We start from the raw sequence: 17451 nt of genomic DNA, 5'->3' as shown, positions 1-17451 counted from the left end.
ACATTTTAATTTGCACAGAGTGGACTCAGGCCCTGATTCTTAACTCTGTCTTGTGCAGTCATTTACATGAGTATAAAGTAGGTGCAGAACAATGCCAGATCAGAATTTCTATAAAAACTGTAGAAAACAATGCTCGCATTGGGACCTGTTATATGTATCTATGTACGGGAGTTATTGCCTCTATGAACCTTCTGATTATTTTTAAGTTCTTCTGAAACTGGCCCATTGGTTATTCCAAAAATTAAGCCAGAAACATAAGGAGGACATTCTATTAATTCTTGTGCATTCAGAACTTTGAATTTATCCCATGATGTTAGGTCACTAGGCTCATTCTAATCTTAAATCTTATCATTCTAATCCTGCCTTTTTATTCCATCTTTTCTCATTGATTAAGTAGTTCTTGCATTTTACAATAATGCAATAATACAATAGTGTGAATCCAAAGTCCCTGAAGATCCCTCCACAGGAAAGGCTCTATATAAGCCTACTTTGATTTTATTTATTTCTTTGGCACATATAAATAATCTTCTGCATTCAGCTTGTGTTTCAGATTCCTTGTCAAATGTGAAAAGTTTTTAGATGATTGCTCAAATAAGCCTGTTACATAATTAGGATCCTATCTTTGGTCTCCTCCAATCCCAGAAAACATATTCTTAGTTGATTGCATTATTGTCTCATCTCCTATGGCTCAATGATGTACATCTTTGTTCACAGCAAAATCTCACCACTTTATTGCCAGTTATGTTAATTTACAAATTCATTTTTATTTGCCTTATTTATTTTAAAAATGCAGTCAGTTTACAAGGACATAGCATGAGTGGGGAGAGCCTCAGATGTTCCCTATGGTCCCAGAGGAGTCCTTTAGGACTTGAGTTTCTTCTTCTTTTTCTCCTTTCTCTTCTGATTTTAGAAATGAGAGGCTGGATCAGGGATATTCGTTCATCCGGCACACAGGGCTTGGTTTCATGTACAAACAGAATTCACTGGAGCTTTCTGCAATCAGATTTTTACGTCCCCTTCTTTACTGATATTACACCCAACATCGTACCTGACTGGCCATATGGTGACACCTTTCTCCATCAGAGGTGGTCTGCAGTGTTTCTGCACCCACCCAGTGAAGTTTCTCTTCATGAAAGAGGCAGAGCCTGCAACTGCAGACAGCTTCATGTGCCACTTAAACCTGGACTTCAGACTTCATTAATGTCATGTAATATAATGGCTGAGCTACAGAAGACCTCTCTGACTCTGTCTCCATTCCTCAAGACATCACTCTGGATACCCTGTTCCATTGGCTTGGACTGGGCAGAATGGAGTGGATTCCGAGTTCTCTCTGCTAACTAGATTACAGTGTCTATGTGGCAAGTCACTTCTCCTTTCTAAGCCTCTTTTCCAAATCTGTAAAATAAATGCTTGAGGTGATCTACTTGAAGCTACAAACATTGTATATCATGTTCACTTTCACATTTCATCTACAGTAAATGTCATGTCCCGCATTTTACTGGTGGAGAAACTGAAGCAGGCAGGTTGAACATCCAGAACTCCTAAGTAAGCCAGTGGCAAATCTAGGTGCTGAGCACCTCCAAAAATCAGATCCCAAATGACTTTTCAGGTAGCACTGTGGTCTAATAGCCTAGGTAAAGGACTGAGATTCAGGGAACAGGCCCTAAAACCAAAATTAAAAAGATGTTTTAAATCTGAGCCCCATTTTATTTCAACTTTCCAACTTAAAAATGGATCATACAGAAATGGATAAAATGGATCTATTTTTCTTTTGCAAAAGCAAATGGAATGTATACAGGAACAGACCCAGTTTTATTCCTTTCCACCCCTGCACCTCCATGCACACAAAGACAGTACTCGATAGCTTTGATTTATCACTTCTAGCAATAATTAGACTTAATCATGGTCTCTCCTAACACAACTTTCCTGACCAGTGTGAACACAGTGTTAGATCCCGAGATCCATGTCAGAACTTTGTTGTAAAATCATACTACGGATCAGAAAGGTTGGTAGCCTGTATACATTTGGCTGGTACAATTATCAGGCAACCCTCATCCGTGCTCCCCGCTTACCTCCCCCAAAAAGCCTTCCCACACTGTTTAGTGAAACTATATGAGGTTAGCACTGTTTCAGCCATAGTACAAACAGGATCACAGAGACACTCATTTGTTTTTTACTGCCATTCTTTCATATAGTTCTCTGTGCAGTTGGGAGGTAAAAGAAAAAAAAACACAAGTATTCTTAGACACACTGAACTAAGTATAAGTAATTGATTTGTTCTCCTTATATAAACTATTTGTTTTGCTTTTTCTAGCAATAGGAACTAATACGGTTCCCGTTGTTAATAATGGAAACTTTCTCCTGATTGCTTTATCCAGTCACTGCTGACATCTGAATTTCTTATCTGTCACAAGATCAATGAATTGCAATACCGCAAGGCATAGCCACTGGAAATGATGTTCTTTGTCAGTGGTATGGCATGTTAATTTCAGTGTGTTATTATAGGATAAGGGCGTTATTTAAACTCATCAGTATTCTACCACATGTTAAAGACTCCTATGTTTTTACGGATCATAACAAACCATCTTAGACATTACCAGAAAAAAACAGAATTTCAGTCATTCTATGAAAGCCTGTCATATTTTAGCAATGAAACAACTTGCTTAGCTACTGAAGCATAATGTGTCAACAAGGTGAAATTCCACTTTCAAGAGGCTAGAGTACCCACTCAATAGAAGAAAGCAATACATGATTTCTGCCTAGAGCTTGTGGATAATGCTACCAACTCAGCATTTAGCAATAATGGAAAATGTCTGTCTCATTTTCATTCCCCTTGAAAAAAGTCACAATATGATGTCCTGAAACACTTCTGCTGCGAGTCAGCTCCTTAATCTCAACAATATCCTCAAACATTACCTTGTCCATGATAATATATTTATGGCGGAGCTTCTTAAAAGCACAAATGTAATAAAATGTAGGAAAAGAACAGAAAATTGAACTATAATAATGAAGAGTGGCCCTTCAATTTTAGTAGTGGATATTGGCTGTCTTCCGGATTTTCACTTTAAAGCTTCACAAATGACATAAGTCTTGAGGCCTTTTTGCTATGTTTTATAATTTTTCTTTTGTTTCTCACAAACCCAATGCTTCTTTCTCTGAGATCATATGTAGGGTAGCAGGCTCTATCGTCACTTTTTTCCTCATCTTAAAACTGAGGCAAAGTTTCAGATTGTTGCACACACAGTTCTTTGTTACTCATTATAGTTTACTCATCTGATTACAGAGCTTAGCAGTTTGGAAAAAACTTGCAAGTATTTTTCTGAAATACCAATAATGGGTTTGACTGTCTTTACATTCTTAAATATCTTTAAAAATGTCTAATTTTACATGTCCACTAATGAAGTATAAAGACACATGTGATTTAACTGAACAGCTCCCTGTTTGCAAATAAAGTCTTCTACCTTCGGCAGATTTAAATCATTCTTGACAAGGTACTGCATGTGAAACATTGTCCTAAAATCAGATAGTTTAAGAATGGTAGGTTCCCCACAAATAAGGAGCATGCTGACCAGTGAAATGCACTGCTTTTGTACTGAATTTTGTCACAGAGAAAACTTCTAAGTGACAGCTAAATGAACTCAAAGCTGTTTTCTACTACCTGCATTTGTATTTCGTTGGTTTTGTATGTTGTATTTTGACACTATTATACTTAACACTAGAGCTGGTTGAAAATTTTCCAATGGAACAGTTTTCTAACAGAAAACACAGGGAATGTGTTGACTCAGTCAAAACTTTCAAAATAAACCAGGAAGGCAGGAAGGCAGACTGCCCGGTGGCCCACCAGCCAGGCAGCAGGAAGGCAAGTTGCCTGGCTCACTGAGCTCCCAGACTCCCCAGCTGCATTCCTGGCAGGCTGGCAGGCTTCCTAGGTTCTTGAGTGTTCCCAGAGAATACACCACAGATGATGTGCACACTATTTTCATTGCTTTTGGTGTATGCTTCTTTAACTATGGAAAAATAAATAAAAAGCAAATAAACAGAATAAAAAGAACTGATACATGCAGTACCTAGCCTTAGCTATTGACAGTGTACTCGAATACAATTTATTTTTCAGTGAATACTTGCAGTCTTGCAGTCTTAAAATTCCACCTACCCTGCAGGAAGGGAATGTATTTTTTTCAAGGACTCTGTTATTCAGTTGGAGGGTCCTTACAGAACATGAAATCTGCTGAAAAACGGGGAATTTTAAGACTCAATTTCTGTATTGTCGTTTCAAGCCTACAATATTTCTCATGTCACTCATAACACACGTTACACAGTAAGTTTGAGATTCTCACTCGTGGATTCTGTAATCAGCTGAGGAGGTCAGGAGGAAGGGCTACAAAGATACATATTATGATTCCCTGAACCTATAGCCATTTATACTGCCAGCCTAGTCCCCATCATAGTTTAGAGCAGCTTTAGGGCTGACTGGCTGGCTTTGGCCACAAGTAGAAAGGTCTGCTACCAAGGATCACTGGAGAACACTAGTACTCTGGCTATGTACCCTTGCTCTTAGCCATGCCTCCAATACGCACTCTACACCAAGGTGGAGATGGAGAGAGTGTGTCTTAAATTATAGTTATGCTGGCTCTACACTATCCAAAGATTTCTCCTTCATTCTGTCTGGATGGATCTGCTGGCTTTACACACCTTCTTTGCTGCTGGAGTGATGCAAAGGGACCACATCTTATGAGAGAAGCTGAACCTGAAAAGTCTCTTCTACATCTCACTATAATAAATTAAGATTAGTGGTGTGAATTCTTCAGGTGTGTGGACTGTATGTGTATGCCAAAGCATCCATTTTAATAAGCAACTAATATACTTTTTCTTGGAGCTCAGTTCTAACCTCATCAGGCTCTCTGTTTTTAATGCCAAGCTTGTCTTTGATATATAGGAAACAATATTCTAGGATGGTAGAAAACAAGACAAAGATGTTTTATTTATAAAGCTTTCCTGGGCCTTGATTATCACAGCTTTTTCTGTACCCAGGCCAGTTGGTACAATCTGTAGTGTCTTTCATATTTTGTTGCTATTTCCTTGTATTAAATATGTCAACATTTTACATCTGAGCAATAAAAGGAGAGAGATAGGTCTGCTGAATAGCAATGAAAGCAGAACAACAGTGCATAATGCTAATACCTTGGGAAATTAATTAAGATTTTATGAGTAATAAAAAGTGTGAAGGATTAGCCAAGACTGAAGGTCAATCAATGGCATCACTACATATGCAGCACTGTTCATAACTGAGAAAGATTTCTCCATAATGCTCCTCCAGTCAAAAATAAACATCTCCAGATTCACATTGCTCTTCTTATTTGCTTTAAAAGGATCAAAGCCTGATTGCAATGGACACTGTACAGAAGCATATAAAAAGACAGGTAATACCTTCTCTCTCACAATGCACAAACAGACAACCATTTGTCTTATGGCCCTCTTTTGAACATGTAAATTGTCATCACTAAGGTATACTATTATCTGCAAAGAGACTTGTGTCAAATGTTTGTCCCTTTTTTCCACTGCGGTAAAGAAAACTTCTTATCTGTGGTCCTAATTCTGAAATCAGGTAGTTTATATACATGTTGACTACACCCCGAGGTCATGGCGTACAATGCATCACATAACTCCTGCCACGGGGGTTCTGCAAAAAAAAAATCTTCTCTAATGACTTTTTTTTCTGCAGGGTCAGAGAGAGAATCAGAGCCACCTATTTCTGCCCTGTTCTCTCACACTTGGGTGTAGATTTTAGGAGAGTGCCCACAATGTGGCTCTCAGACTGGGCTAACATTTCAATCTTTGCCTCAATGAAGTGTGTTCTCTTCTCAACATCTCTTAACCCAAAACAACTGGTCAGGTAAAATTCAAGTCTCATAATCTGGTCAGTAGCTACTAAAGCAGAGAGTCCTTAAAAGAAAACATAACAGCATGCTAAATGCATCAATATATATAGCCTTTAAATTAGGTAATGTAACTGGAGATTCAAAATGCTGAAGAATGAAGCTACAGAATGCAGTTTGATTTTTATCACTTTATGGTACAGAGTAGAGCATAAATTATTGGTGATTTTAATAAGGCTGTCAAGTGATTAAAATCGTGATTAATCACACTGTTAATAATAGAATACCATTTATTTAAATATTTTTGGTTGTTTTCCACATTTTCAAATATATTGATTTCAATTACAACACAGAATACAAAGTGTACAGTGCTCACTTTATACTTACTTTTTATTACAAATATTTGCACTGTAAAAAACAAAAGAAATAGTATATTTCAATTCACCTAATACAAGTAATGTAGTGCAATCTCTTTATCATGAAAGTTGAACTTACAAATGTCTAATTATCTACAAATAAACCCGGTTACCTACCTTTTCGTAACTGTTGTTCTTAGATGTGTTATTCACGTCCACTCCACATTAGGTGTGCGCGTGCCGTGTGCACGAGCGTCGGAAATTTTTCCCTTAGCAGTACCCGTCGGGGCCCCTGCGTGAGTGGTACCACTGCGCCATGCATATATATCCCCGCTGGCCCTGTGGGGGCCCACACCAGCATGAGAACCTCTTCCACTTGGCGAGGTAATTCACCCTGCTAGAGGGTTTCCTACTACCAAGTAGAACCTGCTGCACAGGAAGAGAGCACTGGCTCTCCAAAGCATTCAGCCACTGAGCTTCCATGCCATCAGATGCAGTGATTGCAGGTCGGGGTGGAGGAGCTGCCCTCCGTCCTGTGTGATGAGGTCCCAGTGTAGGGGCAGGGTTACCGGGGCTTCCACCAACAGCTCCAGGAGCGTGGTGAACCCAGTGCTGGTGGGGCCAGGCTGGGCCGATGAGGATGACAGCCACCTTGTCCCTGCGCACCTTGAGCAGGACTTTGTGCACCAAAGGAAACGGGGGAAGGTGTATTTCAATTCCCCTCCCCATGGGATTGCGAACACGTCTGCTATTGATCCCAGGCTGCGGCCCTGGAACAAGCAGAACTGCAGACACTAGGCGCTGCCTTTGGTGGCGAACAGGTCTACTCAGGGAAACCCCCACTTGCAAAAGAGCAAAAACACGATGTCGGCTCTAAGGATCCACTCGTGCATGCGGTACGACCTGCTGAGATGGTCTGCCAGTTCGTTCTGCACCCCCAGGAGGTATGACACCTCGAGGTGGATGGTGTGGGCTATGCAAAAGTTCCAGAAGAGGAGAGCCTCGTGGCAGAGCGGCGAGGTACGGGCTCTGCCCTGCTTGTTTATATAAAACATGGCGGTCGTGTTGTCCGTCAGCACTGTCACGCTGTGACCACTCAAAGTGGCATGAAAGGTCTGGCAGGCTAAACAAACTGCCCTGAGCTCCTTCACACTGATATGGAGCGACCGCTCTGCTCCCAACCCCAAGCCCTGAGTCCTGAGATCCCCTAGGCGAGCACACCATCCAAGGTCTGATACGTCCATCACAAGTGTCAGGTCTGGCTGTTGTGCGGCAAAGGGGATGCCTTCACAAACCACTGTCTTGGACCGCCACCACCGCAAGGAGTCTAGCACGTCCCCCAGAGCTGTCGCTACCAAGTCCAGGGGATCCCTGCCTGGGCAGTATACACCGGTGAGCCAAGCCTGCAGCATTCTGAGTTTTAGTCTGGCATGCCTGACCACATGCGTGCATGCTGCCATGTGGCCCAGCAGCTTCAGGCAGCATCTGGCTGTTGTAGTGGGAAACTGGCACAGGGAGTTCACTGATTGCTGCATGACCAGGAATCGTGATACTGGAAGACTCACCTTTGCCTGTACCGCATCTAGGACCACCCCTATGAATTCCACTCTCTGTGTTGGAATGAGGGTGGATTTGGGGACGCTGACCAGGAACCCCAGCATGCGGAATAGTCTGAGGGCCACCTGCATGTGGGACCGAACCTCCTCTTCGGACTGGCCTGCCAGGAGCCAGTCATCAAGGTACAGGTAAACTCAAATCCTCTGCCTCCATAAGAAGACCGCCACTACTACCATGCATTTTGTGAACACCTGTGGGGACACAGCTAGGCCAAATGGGAGAACCATGAACTGGTAATGTTCCTGGTTCACAGTGAAATGCAAGAATCGGCGATGCACTGGGTGGATGGTGATATGAAAGTACGCATCCCTCTCTTGCCACTGGTGGGAGGCCCAAGGGCTCCAGAAGGGCCAGTGTCCTGGCGGTCCCCACTGGAGTTGCCATCCAGCCTGGTGTTCTCTGTTGTCCGGTGCGGGTAACTGTATTGGCCCGAGTCGGTGCGGACTCCTGCAACGCTGAACACGAAGGCCACGGCAGTGCCGTCAATCTGTGCCGGCGGGGGTCGATGAACGGCTTCTTTCCGATTGGGAACGGGACCGGTACCTCTGCTCACGGGACTGGAACTGGGACCAGTATCAGTGCTCTCAAGACCTGGACTGGGACCGGTGACTTCTGGAAGCCTTCAGCATTGACTGGCTTGCCTTCTCCTGGTGCTGGTCTTTGGGGGGTGCTGGAGAGCGTTGGGTCCCTTGCACTAAACCATGCACTGACTCACCTCCGGTTACGAGACTTCCCCCTGCATCAGGGGTAATGGAGAGTCTACAGACTCGAAGCTCGACCGGGACCAACGCCAGGATCAATGCTGGGACAATGTCCTTGAACGGCGCACCATTGCTGGTTTTCCCCTCGACGGCATCCTGGGCCCAGATGCCAGAGGCTTCTCTCTGGTCAGGAGGGGGCTCACCGCCGACAACCCAATGAGATCCTTTGCTGCCTCAAAGGGGTCAGGCATGGAGGGTTGATATATTACTCCCTTGAGCCCGTCATCCTCACTGAGTTCACTTGGGGCTGGACTCAGTGGGACTTGTGGCACCATCACGCTGTTCCCGGTGCCCAGGCCCTTAGATGGTGCCCGTCTCTTTTGTGGGGAACATCCACGCCCTTCCTTTGGCTTAGCCTTCGGCCACACCAGGGAGGATGAGCGGTTCCAGGGCCTACTGCACTCCAAGGCCGATGGCTTGCAGTGCTTATCCAGCACTGGGTCTCTTGCTGACTCTGGGGCACCTCGCACCGAGGAGGCTGAAGCCGGCGTCAGGTGCTCCAGGCCGATGGTTGCAGTGCTCCTTCCATCAACAACTGCTTCAAACAAAAGTCTCTCTCTTTCTTTGTTCTGGTTTAAACGCCTTGCAAATCTTACACCTCTTTGTTTGGTATGCTTCCCCCAGGCATCGTAGACAGGAGTCGCGGGGGTCACTAACCGGCATAGGCTTGCGGCAGGCGGCGCAAGCCTTAAACCCGTGGGCCTGTGGCATGCCCCATGGCCTGAGGCGGGTGCTGGAAGCCTCCAATCTATTAAGTGTCCACAACAAGGGAATGCTGACAAACCGATAGCAGCTAAGTGCTCTAAAGCTAAGGGATTGCGTCTCGTACGAGAGCAAGAGGTTGTTCCAATGCCGCCACGGACAGAAAGAAGGAACTGGAGGGGGGTCAGACCAGGGGGATATATATGCACGGTGCAATGGTGCCACTCAGGAGGGGGCCCCGCCGGCCTGACGGATGCCACTAAGGGAAAAGTTTCCGACGCTCGTGCACACAGCCCGCGCACACTTAATGCGGAACGGACATGAACAAGCACTCTAAGAAGAATAACTACATTCAAAAATAAAACAATGTAAAACTTTAGAGCCTACAAGTCCACCCAGTCTTACTTCAGCCAATTGCTCAGACAAACAAGTTTGGTTACATTTACAGGAAATAATGCTGCCTGCTTTTTATTTATAATGCACCTGAAAGTGAGAACAGGCGTTCGCATGGCACTGTTGTAACCGGCATTGCAAGATATTTACATGCCAGGTGCACTAAAAATTCTTATGTCCCTTCATGCTTTGACCACAATTCCAGAGGATGTGTGTCCACGCTGATGAAGGGTTCTGCTTGATAACGATCCAAAGCAGAGCAGACCGATGCATGTTCATTTTCATCATCTGTGTCAGTATCGGAATATTGCTCTTGTAAGACTTCTGAAAGCATGCTCCACACCTCATCCCTCTCAGATTTTGGAAGGCACTTCAGATTCTTAAACTTTGTTTCGAGTGCTGTAGCTATTTTTAGAAATCTCACATTGATACCTTTTTTGTGTTTTGTCGAATCTGCTGTGAAAGTGTTCTTAAAATGAACATGTGCTGGGTCATCAGCCAAGACTGCTATAACATAAAATATATGGCAGAACATGAGTAAAAGAGAGCAGGAGACATACAACTCTCCCCTGAGGAGTTTAGTCACAAATTTAATTAATGAACTATTTTTTTTAACGAGCATCATCAGCATGGAAGCATGTCCTCTGGAATAGTGGTTGAAGCATGAAGGGGCATACAAATGTTTATCATATCTGGCATGTAAATACCTTGAGATGCCGGCTACCAAAGTGCCATGCAAACACCTGTTCTCACTTTCAGGTGACATTGTAAATAAGAAGCAGGCAGCAATATCTCCCATAAATGTAAACAAACTTGTTTGTCTTAGCAATTGGCTGAACAAGAAGTAGGACTGAGTGGACTTGTAGGCTCTAAAACTTTTACATTGTTTTGTTTTTGAGTGCAGTTATGCAACAAAAAAATCAACATTTGTAAGTTGCACTTTCATGATAAGGAGATTTCGCTACAGTACTTGTATGAGGTTAATTGAAAAATACTATTTCTTTTGTTTATCATTTTTACAGTGCAAATATTTGCAATCAAAAATATAAAGTGGGCACTGTACACTTTGTATTCCGTGCTGTAAGAGAAATAAATATATTTGAAAATGTAGAAAAAGAGCCAAAAATATTTAATAAATTTCAATTGGGATTCTATTGTTTAACAATGCAATGAATCATGATTAGTTTTTTTAATGGCAGTTAATTTTTTTGAATTAATCATGTGAGTTAACTGTGATTAATTGACAGCCCTAGGTTTTATCTTTTTTAACCAATCCTGAAATTTAATCTGAAGCATTTCTTTTTGTTCAGTCATTCTTGTTTCTCATCACTTTTCCACCTCTGCCCTTTATTTTGTAGCCCTGTGCCAGTTCAGAGAATCTGGGGAATTCCGTGTTCTACATGCACCACTGCATGGACAGACAGGAAGTTATACCAAGGTCGAGAGATGCTAATCTACTCATAGGAGAAAAGTTACTGTAACTTACCAGTTTAGCAAACAATTCTTCTTTGCTATCAGTTTGAGCAACATCAAAACCGCAGTAAAAAGTACATTTTCCATCCCAAAAAGACAACAGCAACAGCATGTTGCTATTTTATAAATATATATTTTCTCTCTTTCCACCGCCTCCATGGATTTAATAATAATATCAGGCACAGGAGGACTCCCTTGGTACCAGCATCAGTTAGAGTCACTTCAACCTATCATTTAGTATGGCCTTTTGTGTACAGAACTTTTTCCCCTCCAGCCCTTTCCTTTTCAGACACAGTGGTAATTTTATTCAAGAAAATGACTGACTCACCGGTCTGACCTCTTAGCACAACATATTTTCAAATGCTGCTCATTTTATTTTCCTACAAATATCACTCATTCTGCACATCCTCAGTTAAAAACCGTTTTTTATGAGACAATAAAGCACAGAGGTTTCTGCATTAATCTTCATTATGTTTCTTAAAATATTCACACAAACAATGTCACTGAGATATCACTGACTGGTCATTCTCCCTCTCTCTTCATCCCCCTCACTAATCAAGAAGGGTGCTACTAATACAATAATAAACGGTTTGCATTAGATCTTATTCAATTTTGCTGAGTGCTGGGAGAAAAAAGTCAAAGCTCTTGGCTTGTCATTTGCACAGTTCAACTGCTCCCTGTAACTACTTAGATCAGCAACTTCTCAAACCAATTAAAGCAAAGGATTCTGGGATGGACATACTCTACATGACAAAGTAGTGATTTCTAGGCTCTGGTGCTGTATTAAAATTGTTTATTGAAAGCTACTGAGTCTCACTGTGGTATGAAGGGTAATTCAGAGTCATCAAAGTGAAAGCAAAATCCGTTTTTTTTTAAAAAGCTTCTTGTTAAATCCTGCAATCTCAATTGATTCCCAATGAGCTATAAGGAAAGTGCATAGTCTTACCCCACAGCCCAGTCCATTGCTTGGCTCACATACTATTTTTCTCACTTCTGGTTCAGGAAGCAGGCCAGCACCACATCCTGGGGTAGGACACAGCACTCCGCCCATCTGCAGCACACATTCTTCTGCACCATAGCGCTGGTAGCGGTTGTACTGCAAGGCAAAATACATGAACTGTAGTTCAAGGAGCCTGGGGGGGGGGGGAATCCCAAACTTTTCTTCTCCAGTTTATCTTGCTCAATGAGGTCAGCAGTTACAAGGGTTCTTTTACACAGTAACTTCAGGTTATTTGTCAGACGTTTGAGAGCATCACAGTACTGCCACATTGTTTCAGTAAACAGGGTAAATGCCACAATGCTTCATTCCACATTTGATACAAACTGGGGGAGGAAATCAAAGAGCTGTGGCCAAAAATTAACAGTATAATGTGTCAGAGCCAAAAGTATCACACAATTACACAAGACAACTTTCTTTTAAAAAATATATTCCAGGTAGACAAACAGCCAAAAATCTTTCTCTGGGCAACAATTTATTTTAATTTCATGGGTAGGAATTTCTGTTTCTCATTGTAGTGTCAGTGTTTCACAGACATTCATTAAGTAGCCTCACAACACCAGGGAGGGAAGCATCTCCATTTTATAGATGGAGACACCAGAAAGTTAAGTGACCTACCCAAGTTTACATAGGAATTCTGTGTCAGAGTCAGAAATAAAACCCAAATCCTATAAGTACTAGCCTAGTGCCTTAGCCATGACACCACTCTTCTCGGTGTATAAGGAAGAAGTATAAAGTGGATCATCTCTGCCATTTTTAATCAGTACCTTACTTCAGGACTGCTTGCAGAGTATGGGAGGCAGAAACTGATCTTATGTAAAGAAATATAAGGGTCTCTCTGGTTTATCATTGGGGTTGACCACAGCCAGAGAACTTGTTTTTAAACGTGACTGTCTTTGTCTACAGTAGGTGCTAAGGAGAATTGACCAAAACATGCAGGGAAAATTTTCATACAAAATTTCAACAAACTCTACTAGTTTTAAGTGTTTTAATTAGCACATAAGTTAATGCATTTTAAAATCACTATTCATTTTAGAGTGTAGACAGACCTTAAAACAGATGGAACCCGGGTGTTAAAATACAGCCTGTGGGCTAGATCAGTCTAGCCTAATATATATTTACATGGCCCTTGACCCTCCTGACATTCAGATTGCAAAAAATTTCAGCTTTTATTTTTTAAAAAGTAAGAGTCTAGCCCTTGTGGTTGTGAAGAAAATCTTTAAAATGTTGTATGAGGGTAAACAATTCTGTGTTTTCTTCTTGAGTCTGCAGAGAGCCTGAAACAATAAAGGAGACAGGTTTGAACTCCTCTATCCACGTCACTAGAGAGTGTCAAGTAAACAACACTTTAATGTCATCATTGCACCGTCACACTGCAGAGGGTGAAATGGGGTATTGAAAAAAGGTCCAGAGACACGTGGGAATTGAGAGTTTACAAGTTCAGGGAAGGAAATGCAGAGTGAAGAACAGAGAGGAAAGACAGGGAAGAAGGACACAAACAGAAAGGAAGATGGGGAAGAAGGAAGAGAAACAAAGGACAGAAATAAAAGTGGTCCAAATGGTAGGTTTATTTTCCCACTGAGTGACAGTGATGCGTTGATTAAGTATGCAACAAATAATAATAAGAAGAAGTTTAGTTATTATGTAAAGGCCAATTTCTACCCTTGAACTATGGCACACTTCTCTGTGATGTCAGCGGGCCTTCTGCTGAGGATGGAGGGTACACTGTCCTCAATTAAGGCCTCAGGCCACAGATCACAATGAAAAGTGGAGTTTGGCGCTCTCTGCTGAATAAGTCTGGCACTCTGGTCTAGATGGAATCTAAGCTGGTGTAACATTCACATTGCAGGTGCAAGAAGAAGTATAAATTATACCAACTCACACTTCTGGTCTACACATTTGGTTTTTAGTCACTGGTGTAGCTGCAAAAGTATAAACCCCTACTGTAGTCAGGATTGATGCCACTTCAGTAACTGGGTACCCTGGTTTCAAATTAGAATAAGCTACATGGATACAAATCAACTTGCACCAGTGCAAATCATGTCTAAACTAGGGTTTTGCACTGATGCATCTCTACCAGTGGTTGGTAAATCTTCAGTGTAGAGCAGGTCTCAGTGAATCTGGCCCACTGCACAGTGAATAAATAAAAGAGAAAAAACTAAAAGGCAAGAGGGAAATGAGTTGGATGAATTTTCTCAGAAGATGGGGAAATGAGCTGAGGGTGTGCAAATATCGCAAAACATAGTGTAAAATTACAGTGTTAATGAAAAGATTTAGTGCTTCTTGAAAATTCTACCTAATATATAACTCATGAAAATTTTGGATGACTAAAACCACAACCATACCCAAACTATAGAAAAATGAAGCACTGAGTCCAAACCCCAACACAGGGAGGATGCAAATGAGCACTTCAACATAAACACAGGGGCTCCCATGCACATTTTGCTGGTACAATTTAGGAGGCCCCTCATCATTTTGCAGGAGTTACATGTTACAGTAACACATTCTTTTTCACTGTATTTTTTAATACAAGTATGAGAGTTTTGAAAGCCACAGTCAAGTTACATAATATCCATGTTAAAAATAATACTCTTATATCTTGTTTTATAAAATCTTTTCCAAACAGTTGGGAAAATCTATAAAAAAATACAGCTCTCTTTATAGTAAACAAAACAAAATACAAACGCTAATTGGAGAAATACCCATTTAAAGAAGAATCACGCAGTGTATAAGAGGCATGAGCAAATAAGTTGAAAATTGGGGATTAATATCTCATATGCTTTACAGTCTTCTTGCTAAAAAGGAATCTGAAGACATCAGCACTTAGAGAGGCATCTATGACATGTATCTGCAAGGTCCCCTTGAACATGGGGGCTCAACAAGTCAAATGGTGTTTAACATTATTATGCACGAATCCATTTATCCTGGGGTAATGGGATAAATATTTAATGTTGGAATCTATCAGTTTTCAACCAAGTTTGTGATTCTTGCAGTAAATATGTTGAGTGCTCTGAGTCATTCTGCTGGCCTTGAACGGAAGTGCTGGTAATCACAGCTGCAAAGCTCTCTGAGGACCTCATTTTTCTTCAGAGCACAGAGTGGACCTGAAGGTGAGGAGGGAGATTGTCTTACCCTGTCTTAAAAGGTAACATTCAATTGTGCTGAATGTTTGATTGTTAGTAGCTTCCTATTATAGACGCAAACACCAGCAATACTATAGTTGAGAGTCTGTCAGCATTTCCATTATAAATCCTCAGCTGAAAAGAGAAAATGATCTCCAGTCTCAAACTTGACATAAAAGAAGTCAGCAAGATTTCTCCATCCCTTAATAAAGAAATTTTTATGACAAAAATCAATTTTGTCTTTATAAGTTACATGCAGGAAAATGGATTTACAGGGTTCATTGGGAAAAAAAGCATTATATTTTGTCCAATGAATTTGACATTTTATACTGGTTCAGCACAGAAATCATGCCAAATCATTATATAATTATAGCATTGTCAAGAGTGATTTTCATACCACAAAAAGCCAAATAAATGGATCATTGGAAAACAGAGAAGATCCTACTAAATGCTTTGCACATTCTGCTATCCAATTACAAACCTGTCTCCCACCTCTAGAGCTCAGATATATTTACGAAGTTTCATTTTCCAGTATTTTTCTTTTCTGTCTATACTGTAGATCAATTAAAGCCCCAGACGTCAACTGAAAATGAAGAAGCAGAATCTGTACAAGTCTACTGTCGTAACAAAAATCAGCTATATTCTGATATACATTGTATTCTATGGTTATAAAACAAAATATCTCACTTTATATTACAGGTACATTTATAAATAGCTTATAAAGGGTTAATACACAACGAAGAAGTGCTTAAATCATTTGCTATAGAATTCAAGAGGGCAATGGATTGCTGTCAGAGGGCAGCCCTGACTGCAGCGCCCTCTTGCAACAGGCCCTGGCATGACTGGTGCACCCATTTCTCCCCTGAGGTAATCCAAAGACTATACTTTAGGCTGTCTTGCTTCAATAATACCCCTCCATGGGGCTGGGTTTATTACAAGAACACAGTGCAAATAGTTCAAAATTCAAGTCACCAAACGTAATTTGCACTGGGGGGATAAACAAGTCATCCTTAGAATCACATATCCTGAGGGCCATTGATGTAACACAGACCACATTCCAGTGTCTTCCACCATGCCTGGATTCCTCCTTGGTCCTCTTCTGTCCCTCTTTCAGGACAGCCTCTGCAGCCCTTCCAGATGGAGTGCAACCCCACTCTTCCTAGCAGGAACCCCCACAGCATCTCTGATGGGTGATCTTCCACACAAGAGGAGCATCCCTCACTCCTCCTGACCCTCTCTTTGTTCTTCTGGGTCCAGCTCTCCAGTACAGAGACGTCAGTTGCTAAACCTCACCAGTACTCTCCCTTCCTTCAGCCCTCTCTAGTCCTCAACTTTGGCATTCTGGCTTAGAGCCAGCAGGCACATCCCTGTGCTGCTACTCCTGCCATCATTCCATCTATCTGCCTTGGGGACAACAGCCAGAAGACCCCTCTTGCTACTCTCTTTTCCTTCAGCTTTCCCCGCAAAAACACCTTCTGTATCTGGCAGCTCTCACCTGCCTCCTTTCCTCACTCTCATTCAGGGAGCTCTGATTCACTGGGTGTCTTAAAGTCCTGAGGTGCTGCCCTACTTCTTAATTGGCCAAATGGAAGTGCCTGTTCTGGCACAGGGGAGCTGGATCCACTTCATTTTCTGGGGCCAGCCACCCGGTGACAGTTGCATACAATCATGGGTTAGAACTTTCTCTAACACCTTCTACTTAGCATTGTGTGTAACACACAGAACTCATATCTGTAACGTATTTATAACAGGTGAATTGTAAGTGCCTAAGTGATTTAGGAGCCTAGGTTATTTTCAGAAACAACCGGCAAAATACACTCCGCAATAGGTCTTAGGCTCCTAAATCCCAGAGGCATCTGTGAAAACATTACTCATCCATTTATCATTTATGAACACCTTATACATTATTTATGGCTGTATCCTTAATATCAATTGGAACTGAACAAACTGTATGTAGGATAATGGTATATTCCACCATTTCCGGCCAACTTCTGAATGATCTAATGGATGGGGCACTGGACTGGACAGCTATTCAAGAGAGCTGGATTCAATTTTTGACTCACCCACACACTTTATGGGTAACTTTAGGTAAAACACTTGATCTACTCTGCACCTCCATTTCCCATTTGGGGGTGATACTTCCCGACCTCATAG

General features: G+C 41.9%; 1 protein-coding gene across 2 annotated transcripts in view; it reads right to left on the bottom strand.

Moving 5' to 3' along the window:
* PRKN (parkin RBR E3 ubiquitin protein ligase) overlaps nucleotides 1-17451 on the bottom strand; it is a 1230739-nt gene that overhangs the window by 170199 nt on the left and 1043089 nt on the right. For both annotated transcript variants that reach the window (XM_050949117.1, XM_050949116.1), the window contains one exon: nucleotides 12125-12274. In XM_050949117.1, the coding sequence (XP_050805074.1) occupies nucleotides 12125-12274 (150 nt within the window). The remainder of the gene's footprint in view (nucleotides 1-12124; nucleotides 12275-17451) is intronic.

Source organism: Gopherus flavomarginatus, chromosome 4, assembly GCF_025201925.1.
Source record: "Gopherus flavomarginatus isolate rGopFla2 chromosome 4, rGopFla2.mat.asm, whole genome shotgun sequence".
Taxonomy (NCBI): domain Eukaryota; kingdom Metazoa; phylum Chordata; order Testudines; family Testudinidae; genus Gopherus; species Gopherus flavomarginatus.
Note: the sequence above shows the minus strand (reverse complement) of the source record. Positions and strands in the feature narration are given on the sequence as shown.